Below are 23,043 nucleotides of genomic sequence, written 5' to 3' on the forward strand. Positions count from 1 at the left end.
GTTGGGGCCCAAATATAGAGGCTGAGATAATGGTTTAGTTAGAAAACATTTTTTTTTAACCTGTGAAGAATAGAAAATTTCAGCAATTGTAATGTTAAGCTATATGCCTGACATTGCTGCCAGGTTCTTCCCTTACAATGAGTAAAAATATGCTCTATTGTCCATGAAGAAAGGAGTTTGTCCATTTACATTGTACTAATCTCCCAATTTCTTAATTTATCATTCCTAGTCCCCAGTGTTATTTGATTTATGTTGAAATTGTGCATTTTGATACATCTTAAAATGAGTATACATGTTTGAGCAATCTGGTAGCTTGCTAATTTATGTTATAATGAACAGTGTGGTGTGTTTTGATACATTTTCTTAAGTTCTGTTTTCATGAACACTTGTCATTTTCATAGAAGTTTAGGATTTATCACAGTTTAGTTGATTAAAAACACCTGGAAAGCAAAGCCACACAGCTGTTATGTTACTGAGTGATAATGGGAAATACACTCCTTGGGGTTTTTAGAGCTGCATGTGATCTCCGTGACTGAAATTTTTTTTAAACTGTATTACAGAGCATATGAAGTTGAAAGACGATTAAAAATTGTCAGCTTAACCCAGTTTCCAAACTTTGAAACGGCTTGTTGGTATACAGGAAAACACCTGCTAGAATCATTTAAAGGTAAACAAACTCTTTAGTAGGTATCGTGTTTTTACGCTTTGATAGTGCTGTACCACATTATTTTCTCCTAACGTTTAAGGTAGTTGCACCACTCTCTCCACTACCTGCTATGTTTGGATAAAGCAATTTTTAAATTAGGTACTAGAATCAAACCTTAATTAATTATATTATTAAATGAGTTGCTGCAGTAATGGTCACACGACTCAGAGATGAGGTTCACGCACCAGTCTGTCCATGCTGCTTGCGTTGCTATGACAGTGGTTGCGTTGCTTTATTTTATACATTCTTTCTTACACAATCATTGAGTAGCAACATGCAGAATAAAACAACCAATGTTTACATAAGCTTGTAACCCCAAATGTGGATTCCAGGAAGGAGGTGAAAGGGCAGCACATTCCGAGACCCTCAGCATTCTTGCATAGGTCAAGGTACATGAAGGCTTTAATGCTGCCTTCTGAGTCTTAAGATGGAGGCAGAACAAGGTTGGCCAGGCCATTGTCCTTCCTTCATCTCACTCTTTTTTGGTTTTTGTTAAAAGGTGTCTGTCCCCTTACCGTCACTCTCTGGAATCGATTGTATTAAAGGGGTGTATCGTTCCAATTGCTTTGCTAATACATATGCATGATTGGCTTGCAAGGTATATTCTTCTCTTGACGGTTTACATATTTTTGTACACAAGACACATAAGGAAGGCAAGCATTGTACAAAGCAACGCTGTAAACAAGACACATAATCAGTCTGAGATAATAATGCGATATCAGAACAATCACAGGTAGAGTCTAAGAGTCTAAGCATTTTTCTGCTAATGCGTGAGGTAGAGGATTCCATAAGCCAGGATATTTGAGGCAACACCACAGCAAGGTGACTTAAACAACATACAGAAAGAGATATATTAGCAGGAATACAACTAAAAGTTCAATGGAAGCAAGAGGAAAACCAATCAGGTGATAAAGGAGTATAGCCATAATTACTGGTTACATTAATTGTTATATTACATTTCCACAAAGGGGCATCTGTTTGCAGGCAACCATGCAATGGCTTATGGTGGGAATGCCAGTTGGGTAAAGTTGCATAAGAGATTTGGGATGCATTTAAACATTTACCAAGAGCTGTATCAGTTCCTGGAGCCTTGCAAACGGGAATGACATATGTAAATCAGTGTGTTGTGTTAATAAAAAATGTGAAACATTGTTAGTGTTAGCTAAATGTTCCCAAATATTAAACTGAAGACTATCTCCAAAACTAATAGCCTTGAGAGGAGACAAAATATATAAACATAAACAACAAAGTTTGTTAGCTGTGCAAATACATCAGCCACCAAGTCCTCTGGAGATGGCTTTTGCCCAGCCTCTTCCAACGTTTGTTGAGCTGGATTAGTTAGACGCTTCACATCCCCCTCATGTGGTATCACGAACTGTCTGGGTCTGCAGGCGTTACACAATCTTTCGTTTGAGGCTGAGATTGAAATTGGGAAGTGGATTTAGGAGATCCTGATGCCATGCCATCTTTAGCCAGGTGAACACAATGTGCCAGAACCCACAAAGGACCTGTAAGAGAAAACACAGCAGCATGCCGGCACCCCCAGTTAATTAGGGGCACTGAACCATGCCAAGTTAATAAGGCCAAATACAATTGTTCAATTGCATTTGGGTAGGAACCTCCATTTTTACTCCTTTTAATTGTTTTTGAAGAGTGGTTTTCAATGTCTGATTAGCATGTTCCACAATAGCTTGACCTGTGGAATTATACAGAATACCATGACTGAGACAGATGTCCCATTGTATATAAAATTCATGGAAACCAGCAGAACAGTAGGCAGGGCTATTGTCTTTCTTGAGTTTTTTAGGTTTGCCCAGGACAGTGATGGCAGCAATTAAATGAGCAATAACATGCGTGGCAGACTCCCCTCTTTGAGGAGTGGCCCATAAGACACCTGAATAGGTGTCTACAGACACATGAACAAATTTCCAAGGAGCCAATGAAGGAACATGTGTGACATCCATTTGCCACAGTTTGTTAGAGAACACTTTCCCTGTGCAGAAAGGTTAAAACACTTGGGGCTCTTTGGCTTGGAGAAACATTGACTGCAGGGTGACATGATAAGAGGTTAACAAGATTGTGCATGGGATGGAGAAAGTAGAGAAAGAAGTACTTTTCTCCCTTTCTCACAATACAAAAACTTGTGGGCATTCAATGAAATTGCCGAGCAGTCAGGTTAAAACAGATAAAAGGAAGTACTTCTTCACTCAAAGGCTGATTACCATGTGGAATTCACTGCTACAGGAGGTGGTGGCAGCTACAAGCATAGCAAGCCCCAAGAGGGGACTGGATAAAAATATAGAGCAGAGGTCCCAGTTACTATTAACCACAGTATATATATATACACACACACATATGTGTGTGTGTGTGTGTAGAAGACATTGGATTTACATTCTGCCCTCCATTCAAGAGCTGCAGAGCGGCCCACAATTTCCTCCATCTCCCTCCCCCACAACAGACACCCTGTGAGGTATGTGGGACTGAGAGGATTCTCACAGCAGCTGCCCTTTCAAGGACAACCTCTGCCAGAGTTATGACTGACCCAAAGCCATTCAAGCAGTTACAAGTGGAGGAGTGGAGAATCAAACCTGGCTCTCCCAGATAAGAGTTTGCACACTTAACCACTACACTAAACTGATACATATATTGGTCACTGTATGACACAGAGTGCTGGACTGGGTGGACCATTGTCCTGATCAAAATTTAATGAAAACTGTTTGACAAATGCTTTGGTATTCTGGTGAAAATAGCTGTGACTGAGACAGGAAAAGTAAATAGCGATGTAACACCTTTTAAACCTTATCAGCAAAGGCACTGTCTTGAGCAATCAAGCCAGGAAGATTAGAATGACTTGGAATTGTGGCAATGAAAAAAGTTAACTTACAGCCAGAAATTAAAAACTGCAAGATTAAAAATATAGCCAATCAAATTTAATGCATACAAGTGTCAACTATTAAGTTGAAAGACCCTTGTAAATAGAGTTTTTCTAGCAACAACTTCAGCCTGTTGCACTGAGCGCTGTTGCAAAATAAAGTTTGTCTTTCACACTTCCCCCCCCCCCCAGCAAACTGGGTACTCATTTGACCAATCCTAGGAAGGATAGAAGGCTGAATAACCTTGAGGCAGCTTCCTGAACCCAGCTTCCGCCAGGATCAAACTCAGGCCGTAAGCAGAGCTCAAGACTGCAATACCACAGCTTTAACACCCTGCACCACGGGGCTCTTTCTGAATCCAAATTAGCATTTCCCTTAGCCAATTTCAGCATCAATTCTCCTGCTGTGTCAGGGTTATCAACCTGTCTTTTGATTGCTGCCTGAAGACAATTGGTAAGGTCTAAACAGAGCTCTTGTGGCAAGTTGCAAAACTATGGGCTAGTCTCCCTTCTATAGGGACTTTGGCAAAGGCCTGTAAAGCACATTCAGATATTATAGCAAGGGTTGCAACAGGGAGCACTTGTGCTTCAATAGTACGGAACTGTCCAGATCCATATATTTGTTCAACAGTATAAGTCCCATTGGAGCCACTCCCTTGAACATCAGCCAAATTATGATATTCACTGTCCCATACCACATACTGTCCAGGAGTTAACATCATACCCACCATATTTTTCCAATCTTGAGAAATCAATGTATCCATTAGAGAGTCCTTTTAAAAGACTCTGCACATCGGTTCCCCTTATTCCCGTGTCTCTGATAGCCTTTTGAATTCCACTCAAAACAGAGTGCGGCAACACAGTACAGTTAACAATCTGTTGCTCGTTCTCATTCTGCGCATAGGTTACTGGGCATACCGATAAACGGTCAGGCAACTCTTCCCCTGTCAACTGTTCAGGGCAAATAGGCAACATTTCTGCCAACTCTGGGACATTTTCCAATTTATCCTGATCAAGTTCCTTCTCCAAAACTTCACAGACCATGTGTCCTGGGGCATTAGATAGTGAGCCCATGGGTGGATCTGTTGGTGGAGGAGGAGGAGAAGGAGGAGGAAGAAGAGGAGGGAGAAAAGGGGCAGGGGGGACAAGTTGGACACCAGTGCATTTTAGGGGACAATCTTTGGAGAGCTGGCTTGTGCTAGAAACAGGCATAAATTTCTCTACTGCATGCCTACATTGATGCCAGGCTTGAAGCAGTTCAACAGAGGCTCGAGGCTCTGTGTGAAAGGTCTTCCCTATCTTCTCCCAGTCCCGAAGTTTAAGAGAACCTCCCTCCGGATACCAGGGGCACTGCTTACTGACCTCTTGTAAGAGAGTCTGAAGTTGCCCAGAAGTCACGGACCTGCCATACTTCTGAAGGAGGAACCGCAGCTCCTCCAAATGTTTCTGCTGGATTTGCGAGACCTGCCCTCCCATACTCACAAATGAAGGGGTCGTTTAGAACGATGAAGTGCACTTCCGAGGGGTTTGTTCCAGAAGTTTGTGAAAGGGGTCCCTGTTCACTGCACCACATGTAGTAATGGTCACATGACTCAGAGATGGGGTTCACGCACCAGTCTGTCCATGCTGCTTGCGTTGCTGTGATAGTGGTTGCGTTGCTTTATTTTATACATTCTTTCTTACACAATCATTGACTATCAACGTGCAGAATGAAACAACCAAATGTTTACATAAGCTTGTAACCCAAAATGTGGATTCCAGGAAGGAGGTGAAAGGGCAGCATTCTTGCATAGGTCAAGGTACATGAAGGCTTTAATGCTGCCTTCTGAGTCTTAAGATGGAGGCAGAACAAGGTTGGCCAGGCCATTGTCCTTCCTTCAAGTTGCATTTGACACTGAAACTAGAACAGTTTTTAAAAAGTTGGTATTTCTAGTACAAGGTTAAAACTACATTTAGAAGATATCTGTTATCAGCAATGTCCTCATCTTAGCGGTATCAGTAAATTGTCACACTGTATTCAAAACATCCTTAGGATCAAAATGGTTCCATGTTTGAAAAATATAGAAAAGATATATAGCTTTGTAACATTACACTAAGATATTAAAATTGTATATTAAAATTATATAAAAATTATATAAAATTATATAAAGAAGACACATCATATAAAAGATAAACTCAAAAGATTAATGATGTCAAGTCAAAGATACATCCATAGATCGTACTAACGATAAAGCCTTTAGATATTACTATCCTGGAGATGACTGTTCTTTTGATGCCATTCTTGTAGAGGTAATACCTTTCTCTTTCTTATGGAGGTATCAAATTTCTGGAATGTCCATCTACCTTTTTACCACATTTTGTTGGAACTGACCTTCTGCTCCTCATTTTGATAATCTGAGAGGTGATATTTCTAAGGTCAGAAGTGACCTTGGACCCCTGTTTTGATCATGCTCTCTTGGAAGTGACCATCCTTATTTGTCTTAAGTCACATGTTGCAATTCAAAGTAGTCATATTCTGATGTCTCTTCCCAAGCACTGGAAAAAAAAATTCAGAATGGAATTTACATTGGCCTTGAAAAAAAAGCAGAGCAAAATCAAAGATGGCTCGTGGGTTATGATACTATTTACTACATAATTCAAACAAATAGGTAATACGCAACCACTAGTGCTGAGTATTGGGAGCATGATGATGTAATGACATCAAGTGTATGTGTTAGGAGGGAAGGAGGAGATTCAACAGGAGAGACCTGAAGGAACTGTAATAAAATTTTGCACAACACTTTAAATTGGACAAATGCCACAAATGTGGAATTAGCACATTTAAATACCATGACTTAGAGCTATGTGCTCATGGAAGCAGACCTTTTCCACTTTCCGTTTTCCCCAAATGCCATCTTTATTCATGGAATGCCAATTCTGAGGGTTAAGAAATCCTCATGAACAAAATATTGTGTATCACAGGGGGGTGCATTGAGGAAGGATGAAGATTTTATAATGAATAAGCAAAATTCAATTTGAAAATATCTATTGAACATTGAAACTTAGTATTTTGAAGTGAGACTTTAGATTCCTGACTTTGTTCCTGACTCAAAATACAGCTCCATTGGTAGATCCCTTTAGTAACTAATATGGAACTGCTTATTAACACTTCAGAAATTTTAGTCTTATAATGCCATCCATTGAGCTCAAAGGGGGCTTATTTAGAATTACACTATTACTCTGTTTTCAGACTACCCATGTACTGTCAGCATGCTCTATCATAAAAAAGTTTGTTTCTTTCATTTTGAAAATCTACATATATTTGTAAACAGTCACTGAATGGCATACATTCTTTTCTTTGCTTATAGGATTACATAAAGCTGGAAAGCAGCCTCCATCTCATTTCGTCCAGGGAGCAAAAATTCTAAATGGCGCTTTCAGATCTTGGACTAAAAAGCAGGTTGGTCTTTCCACTTTACTGGTTTGGCTGACTGCAGGGTGTAAGGGGGGCAGAAAATGTCTGGAGAGCAGAACTGATAGTCCTAAAAATTCTAATTATAGAAGAGCTACAAGGAATTGTTTCAGAGCTCAAGTTCTCAGTGGAACTTGTTTACACATCCTGAGTTATAAAGGAAAAGGCATTAAGTTTTAGTTAAAGAAATTCTTGAGCAACTACATACCAGCTTGATATGTACATGTGGCTGGCCAAGAGACAGGTGATTGCTAATAACTTTTTAAAATAAATGGCAATTGTTTATCAGTACTGTAGGAAAACAGAATGCAGTCTTTGTGCTCCAGTGAGAACCCTGAATCGTTTGGTATTCTATATTTTAACTTAATTAGTAATCTGTAGTGCATTGTACTTTGTGCTATGATAGCTTTATATAGTATTGTGTTTTCTATTTATTTGTAGTTTATCCTCCTCCTTATTGTATTTGAATTGCTTTGTATTTAATCCCTGTTGTTCTTTAAACAATAAAAAAGCTCAATGAAAAGTAAAGCAAAACAAAGTAACCCCCCCCCCCCCGCAGATATCTGTATTAGGAACTGGAGAGTGCAAATCATTTTCAAGTTTTACATGCTCTTATTTTTAAGTCACCATTTTATTGGCTATAAACCAAAGAACATAGATACAAATGTTTCCTTTTCCAAAATAAGCCAAGCCCTGTTTATTATTTTTATTAATGTTTATTCTTTACACTGGAAAACTAAATTCCTCCTATCCAAATCTAGATTGTTGTTTCCATCATCAGTTACATGAATTTTTATACAGATTGTTGCTTTGTTTACACTTTGTCATCTAGCTGCTGTTCTTTTATAGATATCATAGCATCTGAATTTAGTAAAAAAGTGTAGATGACTGTGGAAGGCAATGGCAAACCACCCTGTAAAAAGTCTGCCATGAAATGTGAAAGCAAGGTCACCCCAGAGTCGGAAACGACTGGTGCTTGCACAGGGGACTACCTTTACCTTTTTTTAAATACTGTCCTAGTTATGAGCTAATCTAAAATAGGATAAAAATGTATTTGTCTTCCCTTTGAATTGCTTACTTTTATATGATTTTAATAGAAATAACTGATAATACCACTTGTTACACATAAGCTTTTGTGTTTGGCTTTGTTCTGTTATAGGCTTTAGTGGACCATGAAGATGAACTCCCAGAACACTTTAAACCAGCACAACTTATTAAGGACCTTGCCAAAGAAATAAGATTAAGTGAGGTTGGTATCTTTCCTCTGATATGAACGTCTTACAATTTCCTAAATACTGTCAAAAAGTCTTCTCTTTCCCTCCCTCTCTCCTCTCCTTCTTCCTTCTTTCTAAAGGATGGATTTGTTAACAGAAATTTCAAGCCAATAGATCTCTGCCTGGTCTGCAACATTTCTCTAGCTAGAAAATACATCCTCCACAGATAAATGGTACATTTTTTAAGTCTTTCAAAAGAAAGAAATGGCTTTATGCATTTTAGTTCAAAGGTATCGTTCCAACATAAGACTGATCTTTATCCAGTACTTCATATCTACAATACATATTGTCCAGCCTTTGCAGGAACTGCTAAATGTGCAAGCCCAGGTGTCATGGCTACTATCAGATACAAATGATTGTGTAACCCTTTTAGTGGCAAGATTCACGGGTGCAGTAATCAAATATAAGAGAAACAATACTGAGTAAGATATTTTAAAATAATTTTTGTTCTAACTTCTTAAGCTGCCAGCCATCTGGACGGACAGACAGACAGACAGACAGACAGACAGACAGACAGACAGACAGACAGACAGACAGACAGACAGACAGATAGATAGATAGATAGATAGATAGATAGATAGATAGATAGATAGATAGATAGATAGATAGATAGATAGATATTGTCAGGTAATTTCACATGCCCAGAGTCCTATAGATGAGACACAAGTAAGTCAAATCTCCCCAACCAGATGGGGCTCTCATTCAGATAAAGGCTACATAAACAGAGAGAAGGGGGTTTAACTGTTCCACACAACAGTTCTAGCGTATGCTGACGACGTGCTTATACTATCCAGGACGCAGATTGGTATGTGAAGGGCCTTTCGCCATCTAACCCAGACCAGTCTGCAGGAAAAGCTGGAAATTAATCTAGATAAAACCAAGGTTTTAGTTTTCACCAAACGTTTCAAGGCTCATTGTTGGTTTCTAAATGGCAAACCCATTGAGCAAGTAAAAATTATTAAATACCTGGGGGTGATTTTTCATTATCAGGGAAAGCGTTTGGCACATAAGAACTATGTTGCACAATCTGCGCAAAGAACAGCTGATGCCATCTACCGTTTTTACATCTCCAAAGGGGCCAAATTCTTGTCTGCAGCACTAAGGCTGCATACTGCAAAGACCAGGGTCCAGTTGCTCTATGGCGCTGAAATTGCCCCTTATTCAACCACCAAGCCGTTGGAGATAGTACAAACTAAACTCTTGCGCAAGCTTCTGTCTGTTCCCAGTTGTGTGCCAAACACTGCCATCAGGTTGGAATCTGGCGTCCCAAGCATCGAGACGTCTATGTGGTTAAACACCCTTTGTTACTTTTTGAGGGTTCTCTCAAAGCCAGGTGGCCTTCCCCATCTGATTTTTTTCGACTCTTTTGTGGGAACTTGGGAGAAAAGGTGTCTAGATCATTTTAGACTCTGTGATCTCTCCCCTGAGTCCCTAGCAATGATGAAACTGAGGGATGCGAAAGAACTTTTGCACCTGAGGTTGGTTGAGCTTGAACTGAGATCTGCTAGAGCTAGTCTTTCTGCGCACATTTTCTTAGGGAAGCAAGCCAAAGTACTGTCCCCAGCCAGGTATCTTTTCAACATCACTATCCCAAAATATCGGATAGCTTTCTCAAAAGCACGACTTAACGCACTTTTCTCTTCGGTGCTTTTGGGACGTTACGCTGGGTACCCATATCTGGGAAGATTGTGCCCCTGTAATTGCAATGAGGTCGAAACAACTCTCCACATTGTTTTGCGGTGCCCTAATTACAATGACTTGAGGGCAAGATTAATCTCTCCAATTCTCGGGTCCTTGGCGGGCAGGCCGGAGGATGAGCAGATTGCCTTCCTCCTGTCTGACGCTCATTCTGATGTTTCATCTAAGATTGCCCGTTTCTGTTATGTTGCTCAGTTGGAAAGGAGGGAAATTGAGAGTGTAAATCTTGGTTATGAGTTTTAACAATATGTGCAATAGTTGGCGTCAGGAATTTTGTGTAAGAGGTGATGGGTTTGTTTTTATGATTTTGTTTTTGTTTGTATTAAGCTGGTCGGATGACCATGAATAAAGTACTACTACTACACACACAACACATGGTTTTGCTAATCAACACGAACTCACCTGCTGTTATTAGCCATTTAATTAGCAAAATCTAGTGGGGTGTAAACCTTTCCTCCTGTGATGCTCTGATCCAAATGTGGATCCCTCAGTCCTTCTGTTTCATTTTAAAAAAACATGGGGGGAAATTCAATCACAGATCCCTCGGCATCTTATCTGGTTTAGACCTGAATCTCACACATATGAGATGAATAAGCTCAACTGGACAGCCCCTCTTTACTCAACAGTTGTTTTCACATTGGGCTATTGAGATAAGCACTTTTCCAATTAACACTAAATTACAGTATTTGGGACAGATTTGGCAGACTATGTAAGCAATAAAGAACACTGCAACTGATTTTCCAGGGAAAACATAAATATATGGATTTCAGAGCAAGAGGAAGCTAGGGATATTTCATTCTCTTAGAAATCAGTGGAATTAAAATGTGTTTGACATGAAAGGGAGCCATGCGATCAGGTAATAAAAGATCAGACCTCTTTATTTTAGCTGTCCTCCCCCCCCCCATTGAGTTGAATGGAATCATGAGTGGCGTTGAACGTTCTCTTTGTTTTTTACAACTTGCTTATCAAATTTGCATTTCAGTGAATATTAAAATGACAATATAATTGTTACATTTTTTTCTGCTCCTTTTACCTTGGGGGTGTATTAATGCTTTTTTGTTCAATGCAGATTAATTTGAAATTTGTAGTCTTACAATTTATTAGCATTTAAAACATTTATTCCCTCATTGTTTTATTAATGTATTTTTTTTAAAAAAGAGTAAAAAAGAAAAAGACTAAGAGAACTTTTTAGCATTTGAAAAATGTAAAACAAGTGAACAAACCAAGCAAATAGTAATTCATTATATTATACATTTATGATTAGGTAGTGAAAAGAGTTTCTAAATTATGGATGTATGTGACTAACAGGCTTTGACAGAGCACGTGCTTGGTGCTCCCCCTTATGCTTTGCAACACAGATCTATGAAAATCATACTATACATTTGTGAGTCCCACCCCTCTTGACCCTGACCCGCAGGGAGTCCATGGCTGGGCAAGGGGAGGCAAAAGGGGCACTTGTGGCCTCAGAAAATAGAGGGGGGGGCATTTCTTCATGCCACCGGCACCTCTGTGGAGTCAGGCACTCTCACTCTCTCTCTCTGCGTCTGCCTGTAACTTCCCCGCATTCTCTCCTCCTCGGCCGTCAGCGCTACTCCCCTTTTTATCCCCCTCACACCTCCATGCCCCAACTCTCCACCCCTTCCAGCCCTGTGTTTCTCCATTGGCCAGTGCCTCCCTCCAGCTGGGCTCCCCCCGCCCCTTCCTGAGTGGCCCTGGGTGGAGCCCACCCTTTGGGGAAGTCGTGGGGTGGAGCACACCTGCCCTAGTGGGCGCATTCATCTCAACAGCCTTCCTAAGCTTGCCCACTGCCCCCTGAATCACCAGCAGCTCTGGGGCTTCCAGTCCAGTCCGGCCCTGCTGTGGCCGTGCCGTTTGGGCAGGACGATTGACTGGGGGCAGCTCCATGGTGGGGACTCAGGCCCCCGATGAGCGGTGTTTGCAACTGACTCTCAAGTCGCCTAGCAGTAGCAGCTAAGGTAGGCGGGCTTGGGGGCCCCAGGGGTCAAGCCACCGCCTGTCCAGCCACGCCATGGCCACTCCCTATCGCTGGTGCTGGAGCAGGGTGAGGCCGAGCCGCTGTGGGCCCCGGCGAGGGCGGGATGTGGCGACCTAGACAATATTCAAGAAAGTAAATATGCAAAGTGCAGCACAGTTATATTTTACAATTGATACAGCAGGATTAGGAATAGTGGTTATTCTTGCCTACAAATCTATTATCTGACAGAGCTTTACGCCAGCACTACAGTAAAAATATCATGTGGCATGAATGGCAAGTATGTCCCAATGGTGGAAGTTATTTATATAGATTGGTCTTTTGTGAGATTTCCCTCTGAGTTTTTAGCAGAAACTGGTCAGATCCAAGAAAGTTAGTTACCCTGTGTTTAGGAATGGGAGAAAAGCTTTCACATATTACTAAATCTCTACACCTGTCCAGGGAAGAGATCTTTTGGGTGGACTGTGTGATCTTTAAACATAGCTTTTGCCACTTATTTATATGTTACAAGAATAATATAATTCTGTTCCCCTTTTACACAAAGCAGCAATTTAGAAACTCATCTGAAGGGGAAGATCTGTGGAAAAACCATATACAGAGTTACTCCAGTTTAAATCCATCAATTTCATAGGATTGCACTGAAAAATTAGATCATAATTTCATCTGATCTTACCCATCTCACTACATTTAATTATTTCCAGAGCAGCAACTGTAGTGTTTCAGTCATGCTAATCAAGCCCCAGACCAACACTAGGTCTATCTTTATTTTTGTTTTCATACTCACAGCTGTAGCTTTTACTTCTTCGGGAACATTTTTTTTTAACAAATCCCTATGTAAATCAGCTACTGAAAGATGGTTCTGTTCACCTTCAGAATGCTTTGAAAGTCAGCAAGCCTGAAGTGAGTGCCAACGTGAATGTTGAGGAGGTCAGTCCTATTGAGAAAGAGGAAATACCATCGCCTGCACCACGGACACCACCTCCACCATCTGCACCACCTTCGCCACCTCCTCCTCCACCACCAGTTGAAAAAGTTTCTAAGAAAAAGACCCCAAAAGCAATGAAAGCACCCAAACCTTCCAAAGTACCCAAGCCTCCCAAGCCACCCAAACCCCCCAAGCCACCTAAACCTCCCAAGACACCAAAAGTCAAGGGGGAAGGGAAGAAAAAAAACAAAAATGCAAAGGAAGCTCCTCCACCTGCCATTCCTAACTTAGATCTTCTTGAAGCTCATACAAAAGAGGCCCTAACAAAGATTGAAACACCAAAGAAGGGAAAGGTGAGCATAGTTCTTCTTGCCATTGTTTAGCCTGTATGTGTGATAAGATTTTGTGAAGAAGTATTCCAAGAGTTTAGCATCTTAGCTAAAGTATATTACCTAAATATTTCTGAATGTTGGATCAGAAGTGATATTTGGAGTATCCTCCTCCCACGTCAGGGGGCGGGCAGAGACACATTGCTCTCTTGGAGGGTTTTTTGTTTGTTTTGTCAATTAGTCATGGGCAACCTTCCTATACCTCGCCTTGGAGAGCCTTTGGATTTTCAAAAAATTCTAAGAGTTTCTAAGATAAAATTGCAAAACCAAATATGAGAACAAAATCCACAGTCCACTACACTAGTTCTTCCAGGTCTCTGTAAACTTTGATTAGGATACATAAGAATCTACAAATCTGATAAATCTTAATAGGAAATAACTCTTTCAAACATGTTCTTGAGTCAGGCTCCACCAGGAGTGAGCCCCCACTCCAGGCCTTCCCCTAACCTTTTGCTTAGGATGAGAACTAGCTGGCTGGTTAGTAGCGCTAGTTCCATCAGGAGCATGAATTCAGAAGTGTCCAGTTGGTAATGTAGTGAACATTTTAGTTAAAATTACCTCCATTACTTGTGTTAGTTGATATCCTTGCAAATAGCTTGAAATAAGAGTAATAGTTTGGTACTACAATAAAATAACATGCTAATAGCATGTTTGCAGTCCTGGATTGTACCTTGGAAAATTGCTGTCATCCATTATATCATGCCTCAGGAATGCTATAAGTGAAATTTGTAATGTACTTTGTAGATGCAAAGTGCAAGAGATATTAGCGCAAATAATATTTTTCTTTCCCTGTAAAATAGCATCTTTAAAATTACCAAAATTGTAAGATTTTCATAAACCAGTTTTAAAAGATTCTGGAAACAGTAAGAGGTTAATTTTGTGATTTCCAAGTGAGTCTTGTGCCATTACTAGTGCATGTGCTAGAGAATAAATATCATCTGATAAACCTGTGACATAAATATGGCATGTGGAACATTGTTTTAAATATATTGATCTTGGCAATATATTCTGGGGTGGGGAAGAGAATGATACTTTGACAGCCTGTTCAGCATGAATGCTACGTATAATTTAGATGCTGTTCACACCTGAGCATGCTTTCATATAGTAATTAACGTAAGCCAAACATGTCTCATAGTCATTGTACATTAGATAATAAGCTCATTTGGTTGCTCGAATCAGGCTGCCAAGAATGCTTTGAGTGCCCCTAATAAAGAGCCCACTGAGAAGCAAAATGAAGTAGAAAAGTTTGAAATTCGGGAGCAGAATAAGACCAAAACAGAGGCAAAATGGAAATATAAGGTATGGTTTCTCTTATCTAGTGATTCTACTGTAGACTTGATGGAATGCTGGGCCGTAAGAAGGAGGGATGTACTGGATATTCACAAATAAACATTTCCAGTGAGCTATGGTTGATCTTGGGGTGGGGTGGGAGAGGAAACACTGATTTTCATAGAATTTACTTGACTGTTTATTGCACATGCAAATTTTAACATGAAAAGTAAAAATTCATTTCAGCTTTAATCTAACTATTTGTTTGCATCTCAATTTCTGATATGCAAAATAGCAATTTACAAATTTATCTATAGCATGTAACCCAATAGAATAACTAACTACATGACTAGATTCAGCAGTTCAAATTGGTGAACACAAGTTAATACAAATGTTTGTTAAGTGGAAATCAGACCACTTGAAATCCAAACTTAAAAGGGTAATATTTCTATTAAGTAACTCCCTACTCAATAGGGATACATAGCTGCTTGATATACACATGCCTTCTAGAGCAATAAAATAAAATAAAGATCTAACCATCCTATGCCATCACCTGATATCCAAACAAACAAGAAAACAAGAACAGAAGTTTATACTCCAGGAGAAAGCTTAATGGATCCAAATCAAAGTAAACCAACAGGAAGAATCTTCAAGATTTCTAAATGACTATCACTCTCTTGTGGCATGGGTAATTTATGTTCTTCAAGACCATGGGGCCATTGAGGATTTGGTTACACAAGAATTGTGGATCCAGCCCACATATTGGACTATCAGACTGGATAATAAGATCTGGTGTATGTGCTATGCTGTTTCTGTTGTACAAATGTATTCTCTGTGTTAGAAGCATTTATTAAGTAAGAGTTTGCCATTAGTTCAGACATTTGTTGTTTTGTTGTTACATTGGAAAATATTTCATTTTCAGAACAGTAAACCTGATTCATTACTGAAAATGGAAGAGGAGCACAAATTGGAAAAGACCCCATTGTCAGGAAATAAGGACAACAAATTTATGTTTTCCTTCTCCAACAAGAAGCTATTGGGGTAGGTAGTGTTTTTTCTTCGCAGTATCACCAATGACTATTTTAAAACTTTGTCATATTGAATTTTCAATATGCACTGTTATACAAACTGTAGGCTCACTACTTTACATTGTAGCCAAGTGTCATTTCTTCAGTGTTGTCACATGAAAAGATATACTGACAGACCGCCTCACCGATGTGGGGATACAGGGATCTGCCTTGCAGTGGCTGACTTCCTTTCTCCAAGATCGGGGACAAAGGGTGGTGATAGGGGAGGAAGCATCCCAGAGGCACTCCCTTAGTTGCGGGGTGCCGCAGGGAGCGGTCCTATCCCCGATGCTATTTAATATCTATATGTGCCCCCTTGCCCAGATTGTCAGGAGGTATGGACTGGGTTGCCATCAATATGCGGATGACACCCAGCTCTACCTAATGATGGGTGTACCCTGGAAAATCTAGACCTTGCATTACAAGCCGTGGCCTCTTGGCTCAGACTGAGTCGGCTGAAATTGAATCCGACGAAGACGGAGGTTCTCTACCTGGGTCGGGGCGGTCCAGGGAGAGAGATCCAGCTGCCGGCCCTTGATGGGGTGCCACTGGTACCGGTCCCCAAGGTCAAGAGCTTAGGCGTGCTCCTTGAGTCCTCCCTTACAATGGAGGCTCAGGTGGCAGCCACTGTTAGATCTGCCTTTTTCCATCTTCGGCAAGCACGGCAGCTGGCCCCTTACCTGGAGCTCAGTGACCTAGCGACGGTAATCCATGCTACGGTCACCTCAAGAATAGATCACTGTAATGCTCTCTACATGGGGCTACCCCTGACGCTAACCCGGAGACTACAACTGGTGCAGAACGCTGCAGCACGGCTGTTAATGGGGCTACCACGACGGGAGCACATTCGGCCAGTGCTGAGAGAGCTGCACTGGTTGCCTGTTGTGTTCCGAGTTCGCTTCAAGGTGTTGGTACTAACCTTTAAAGCCCTTTATGGTCAGGGACCTGCCTATCTACGGGACCGCCTTTCCCCACATATCCCCCAGAGAGCACTGCGATCAGGGACAAAAAATCTGCTGTCTGCCCCTGGCCCAAAAGAAGCCAGGCTATGCGCAACAAGATCTAGGGCTTTCTCGGTGGCAGCACCAGAACTTTGGAACACCCTCCCAGAAGCTATAAGGGCCCTGTGGGATTTGTCAGCGTTCCGCAGGGCCTGTAAGACCGAACTGTTCAGACAGGCTTTTCTGGTTGACTGAAAATGGGCTGCCACCGGACATCCTGCAGAAGCTGGCGATCATAGTCAGAACCCACTACCGCCAGACTAGATTGAGACAGCGCAAATAGTTTTAAACTGATAAGTGTATTATGGTTTTATATGTTTTATGGAATTGATTGTTTTTATGATATTGTAAGCCGCCCTGAGTCCGCTTGCGGAGAGGGCGGGATATAAATGTAAAGTAATAAATAAATAAATACATAAATATTTACAAAATGTGAGGGGGTGTACTCACTTCTGTGACATACTCTGTGTGTATGTATGTATGTATATGTATGTGTGTGTGTGTGTGTGTGTATATATATATATATATTTAAATTAGCCATACTCTGAATGCCATCTGTACTGTATTTGGTGTGAACACTGTCGGCCTCTCAATGTCTCCCACTGAGAAGGGAACAGTTTTCTAACATTTAACTACATTGGCAGAACCTAAATTGATTCATACTGACAATACAGGAGTTTGCTTGATAGTCATGCCATTTTTCTCTCATTTCAGATTCCCTCCCCCCACCACACATAATTTGTATTTGATGCAGAAACTGTATTGGCTACTTATATAAAATGCATGCTATTCAAAGGTTTTTTGTATGACTGGGTATGAGCAATTAGATTGAGAGAATATTAAATTGGTTTAACTTAGCTAAAGACCATTTCAGGCTTTCAAAGTCAATAGAGATCTGTCAGTCAGATCACAGTAGCTGAACAGCTTGTACTGTCAGATCAGGTTTCAGATAAGATATATATACTCAAAATCGCATTCACACATTAGTGTTCATGGCTCAGTGTTCTAGAAGAAATGAAGGTATTATTTATACCTCTTAGTTTTCATAGGACTTCTCACTAAGATGAACAATTTTATGTATCCCAAGGGCACAAATTTTTCTGCACATGCCCTATGGAAGTGCTTTTGCACAAATCACATTTGTTTCAATGGAGCTTGTGCACAACAACTTTTCCTTAAGTTTTTCTCTAGAAAGTTGGTCCCCTGTGTATTGAAATATTGTATAAATAATTATCACAAATTATCATATTGGCATTAAGTAGTGTCAAATTTACCTTAAATGAATAGAATAGAACAGAATAAGCAGGAAACATACAAGGACTTGTAGGAGGCATTTATTATTCCTTCCTTCATCATTTCCTCTTTCCCTTTCCTGAAAGTTCCGTTGTCTCTTGCTTTTCCTGCTTTATTCTTCTTCCAACCCACCTTTTTTCTCCAGCCAGCCTCCTGTCCAATGTTCGGTTTTCCCTCCTTTCCTGGCAAAAGTCCTTTCAGTTTCCCCTCCTTCCTTCCTCAGCCCTTCCCTGGGAAAAGTCTCACTGAGTTATGCAATGCTGCCTGTCACACCAGACCCAGTTGCGCAGTAGGAAACCTGCAAGGACTTGTGAAGGACACCTCCATTTCTTCTTTATCCCATTCCCCTTAGTACTTCCTCCGTTGCAGCCCCCAAAGTTTCACAGTTTCCTGCTTCCTTCTCTCCTTCCAACCCATCAACCAACCTAGATTTTATCTGCACTCCATCTTGAGGTATATTTATTACTTACTATATATCTTTCTTCACGATGTGGACCCAAAGCAGCTTATATCATTTTATCTTCACAAACACACTGTGAGGTACATTAGGCTAACAATGTGTGACTGACCTGAGGTCACCCAACAATTCCATGGTAGGAGTGAGGATTTGAACCTGTGTCTCCCAAATCCTAGACTGAAACTCTAGCTGTACACAACACTGGCTTTCACACAGTGACTACTGTTGAACAACAGTGAGCACCCAGTTCTAGGTGAGTCATGGAACTCACATGGTATTGATTCACTTAGGGTTGCTGCCAGGCCTGGACCCAATGAATTCTCCCATAAAGGCCAAAACAGCCCTAAAAAGGGCTCTGCCCCTTCTTTCTTCCTCTTAGTGACAAAAACCAAGCCTTCAACTGGCAATACTATTGCAGTTGCCTAACAACAGCCACAGAGAAGATTTGTGTCTTAAAGCTATAGGCTCTGCTTCCATTATTAATCCCTCAGTGAGTTTTTTAAAAAAGATTATTTTTCCTGAAAAACTGGGGCTTTTCTCAAGTTTGTAGAAAATTCTGTCTTGTTTGTCCTTGGCCTCAATCTCTGCATTTGAAGTATCCTAAGATTTGGTTATGTTGAATAGAATTTTTAGGACTTAAGAATTTTGTGTATGTACACACAAGAAGTTTCACTGTAGTGTATCTTTATCTCTGTGTTTCTTCATAAATGTGTACTATTCTATGAAAGTCCTGAAAGTTCTATTGATTACTGACATTGTTCAGATGATGGTTAACAGGCACATGAATGTTCTGAATCCTCTCAAAATGGGGGGGGGGGGGCAGACCCTGACTTTCACACAGGAATATCAGCAATTTTTGTTAAATGTTCCCTATTTTATTTTGGGTTTGGGTCAGTGTCAGCATTCAAACATGATGGTTGATAATATCATGCAAATTTGATTGATGCTTCAAATACGAAAATATAAGAATTTCTGACTGAACTGTTCATCTGGAATTGTCAGGATGCGCATGTAAATTCAAACATTTAACTAGTGTTTCATAAGCAACAAAAACCTGTAGTTTAAGAAGCCTTTAAAACTGGGTATTAACCATTAACTTGGCAAAATAAGTCTCTGTAATACTATACAGGTTTTTATTATGATGCATATAAAAATGCTGCATTCAGAATTTTCACCTTTTCTACTACAAAAGGAGTTTAATTTCTCTGTTTCTTAGTGTCTTTTGTACTGGTTAATTAGCTATATATTAATTAACAAGCTCCTCTTCTGGCATACAGGAATTTCATTATTACTTAAAGGAATAGCTTAACATTGGGCTATAAGCAATTCTGGTTTTGCCCATTTTGTGCTGCACATCTGACTATCTGATCTTATGGCTAGGCCTTGACAAATTTTCTTTGGATCTTGGATAGGGTTGCCAAGTTTCTCTGTTGCTGCAGGTCACACTGAAAACACTCTAGGGTTCATGGTAAAACTCTATGGTACCATAGAGTTTTTAATACGAGTCCTAGAGCGTCCTTCCAGGTGATGTCATCACACCAGGGATGGCATGCGCCGACTGGGCTCTTCTGGGGCGGGGATCCCCCTGCCGGCCTGCTCCCTGCTGGTGGGTTGGGGTCCTCTCTGGCAGGGGATCCCATGCCCCCAGCAGTAGCTTGGCAGCTCTAATCTTCGATCTGACTCAGAAATTTAGAAGCCAGGTTTATCTGTAACAAGTACAATATTTTCATTGTAATGTGAGCTACCTTGAGCAGGCCTCTGAAGAGACCTGAAGCATTAGCCAGTTCCATATTTAGAAACTCAATGAGGGCACTTTCACACACCTTAAATAACACACCTCCAATCCACTTTCAGTGCACTTTGCAACTGGATTTTACTGTGTCAAATGTAGGGTTGCCAGGTCCCCATGACTCACCAGTGGAGGGTTGTAGGGAGTGTTCTAGGAGTGGGCAGGGCTCCATCCCAAACAGTGACATTCCTGACATGATGATGTCATGTGGAAGTGATGTCATCACATTGGGGACATCACACAGCAATGTTCTAGTTTGAAGGCAAAACTCTATGGTAAAATTGCCTTCAAACTGTACAGTTTTGTCTTCAAACCAGACTGTCCCCACACATTCCCAATGTAATGACAGAACTTACATGTGATGTCATCATGTCTAAGACATTGCTGCTTGGAGGTGGAGTTTATCCTTATTTAAAAGAACAGAAACATACTCTTCTGTTTTTCTGACTGTGATTGTGAGGGGAAATAATAGGGAGGGGAGGTTGTGATTTCGCTCATGAATTTGTTCCAGGGCTAATAGTTAACTTATAAAAAAAACAAAATGGAAATTTAGTGGCAACTTGAAGACTAACAACATGAGCTTTCATGAGTCATCTTAGATAGTGATGTTCAAGGCTGAAATCCTCTCACCATTATATAGGAATGAGCCCCATAGGGTGGGATTTCCTTCTGAAGAAATATGCTTATGATCAGAATGGTCATGTCCCACAATTTTGGTATTGAACAAATTGGTCCTTGATGCTACTGAGACAAACTCCATTAGAGAGAGGTGGGAGAGGCTTTGCTGTCTGGAAACTGGGCTTTCCCAAATCATCTATCACAAGAAAGTTGTAAAACTGCCACTTGGCAGCCTCCATTGCAACATGGCATCTTGGGTTTGTTTAGTCCTGTGTAATGCTATGATATTGTGAGTGGGATTCATCTTCTTGCTTTTGTAAATAAACCTCAATTGGTTGTACACACCTGTCATTTTTTGTACACAAATGAACTCTGCAATTTGGAAACACTATAATACACATTCTTACTCATTTCATATTCTTTATTTAAAAGTTCCAAAGGAGTGAAGACTCAGCTGAATCCAGGTGTATTCGGATCATTGCAAAATTTCAAAGAAGATAAAACAAAACCTGTGAAAGATGAATATGAGTATGTCTCAGATGACGGAGAACTAAAAATTGATGAATTTCCAATTAGAAGAAAGAAGAACACAACCAAACGAGATTTGCCCTGTAAGACTGTTTCTTCATTTGTAAAAGCAATTATCTTGTGAATTCCTGCTTTCCCCTTTCACCAAGCAGAGCACATTCTTTGTTCTGGAAATATTCTTGGAGAGGTGGGAGGGCTTTACAAAAATGCAACGCAGCAAAGTGCACTGTGTACTGTGTCAATGAAGAGAAATTGGGTAATATCAAGCAATATTGCTTCCTTTTTCCTCTGGTTGTGGCTTGTATCAGCAAATGAGAGAAAGTGGTGTTTACACCAAATACCTTCTCTGTGGTACACTTAAGGCCGGCACTAGGGCGCATGGCACCCCAGGCAGCCTTGCTGCCTGCCACCCTCCATGCCCCGCTACTCCCCCCACCCCCCTCCACAGCGTCTTGTCCTCCTCTTTCCCTCACAATTTTAATGCCCGGGAACGGGCAGTGAAGTAATACGCTTCCAGGGCTCTTTAAAGGCCACCCCTCACCTCCACTGATCAGCTGATCTGCAGGTAAAGCAGCATGGATGCCTGCAGCTCCTATGTCAGCCTTCTGGCACACTCAGGACAATCAGCACTGGATTGCATGGGAAGGAAGTGGCGGTGTGGCTTACTCATACTTCCCACTGCTACTGCCCCAGCTCTGATTGTCCTGAGCGCACCGGAAGGCCAGCATAGTAGCTGCTGGCCTCTGTGCTGCTTTTCAGCTGATCAGCAGGGGGGGGGGGCGACCTTTAAAGAGACCCAGGAGCATGGCACTTCACTGCCCATTCCCAGGCATTAAAATTGTGAGGGAGGGAGGGGGAGGCAAATAGGGATTTGCCTACGGGGCGGGGGCAAGGGCCAATTTCGGCACCTTGCCCTGCCAGCACCCTAGGCAAATGCCTAGTTCACCTAGTTGGCAGACCGGCCTGTACACTTCTAAGTTATCAAGGGAATTTTCAAAGAAAACAGCAGGCGGCTTGGGGAAGGTGGGGAAAAGATTCACTGTACTAATCCGTTCTGTGAATATTTTTACTGGATCCAACCCATTTCTGTTTATATAATTTGTGTGTCATTTCTGGAATTATTAAAAGCAAACTCTGTTTTTAATTTCTTTCTAGTTTTATCAGATAAAAAGGAAACTGCACAACATATACCAATTAAGAAGCCAAAGGTGGAATCAGTATTGTACAAGGTATTCAATTGTTGTTGTTATTCTCTTTCCTAATAGGAGCTTGCATAGCAAAACTACCATTGTAAAAGCATATTCTCAAAATAGCAGAGTAATAAACTGTCCCCTAGTATAGAAGGCCTTATATTTTCTGGCTACATACTGCCTGTGTGTGGTGAATATGATAAATCAACCAATGCAGGGTAAGAGAAACAGAATTGTTTGCCTCATTGATAATCTCTTTGGCTAATTTCAGTGCAATTATGGCTTGGATAAATTAAACTATTTCACAGTGACTTTTTGCAGTGATACACTGGTGGTGATCCAAGCATTACTGCATAAAGCCCATACTATGTTGGTCTACCTATTAGCATTGGATACCCCTGTCATTGGATATCGTGCCACAGGAAAACCTGGGGGTTGAATAATTACCATAGTGCAGTGGACCCCACATAGTATGAAATATGGACCATACAAAGCATAAGCTATTTGCTTTAAAATATTTATT

The 23,043-nt window shown here is 40.9% G+C and overlaps 1 protein-coding gene across 3 annotated transcripts in view; it reads left to right on the forward strand.

Moving 5' to 3' along the window:
* PHF2 (PHD finger protein 2) overlaps positions 1–23,043 on the forward strand; it is a 198,563-nt gene that overhangs the window by 139,472 nt on the left and 36,048 nt on the right. For 2 of the 3 annotated variants that reach the window (XM_060239818.1, XM_060239819.1), the window contains exons 9-16: positions 561–667; positions 6,926–7,017; positions 8,189–8,278; positions 12,868–13,272; positions 14,488–14,607; positions 15,500–15,618; positions 21,235–21,413; positions 22,486–22,559. In XM_060239818.1, coding sequence (XP_060095801.1) covers positions 561–667; positions 6,926–7,017; positions 8,189–8,278; positions 12,868–13,272; positions 14,488–14,607; positions 15,500–15,618; positions 21,235–21,413; positions 22,486–22,559 — 1,186 coding nt within the window. The remainder of the gene's footprint in view (positions 1–560; positions 668–6,925; positions 7,018–8,188; positions 8,279–12,867; positions 13,273–14,487; positions 14,608–15,499; positions 15,619–21,234; positions 21,414–22,485; positions 22,560–23,043) is intronic. The other variant, XM_060239820.1, reaches the window with a different exon arrangement.

This window comes from Heteronotia binoei, chromosome 5 (genome assembly GCF_032191835.1).
Source record: "Heteronotia binoei isolate CCM8104 ecotype False Entrance Well chromosome 5, APGP_CSIRO_Hbin_v1, whole genome shotgun sequence".
Taxonomy (NCBI): domain Eukaryota; kingdom Metazoa; phylum Chordata; class Lepidosauria; order Squamata; family Gekkonidae; genus Heteronotia; species Heteronotia binoei.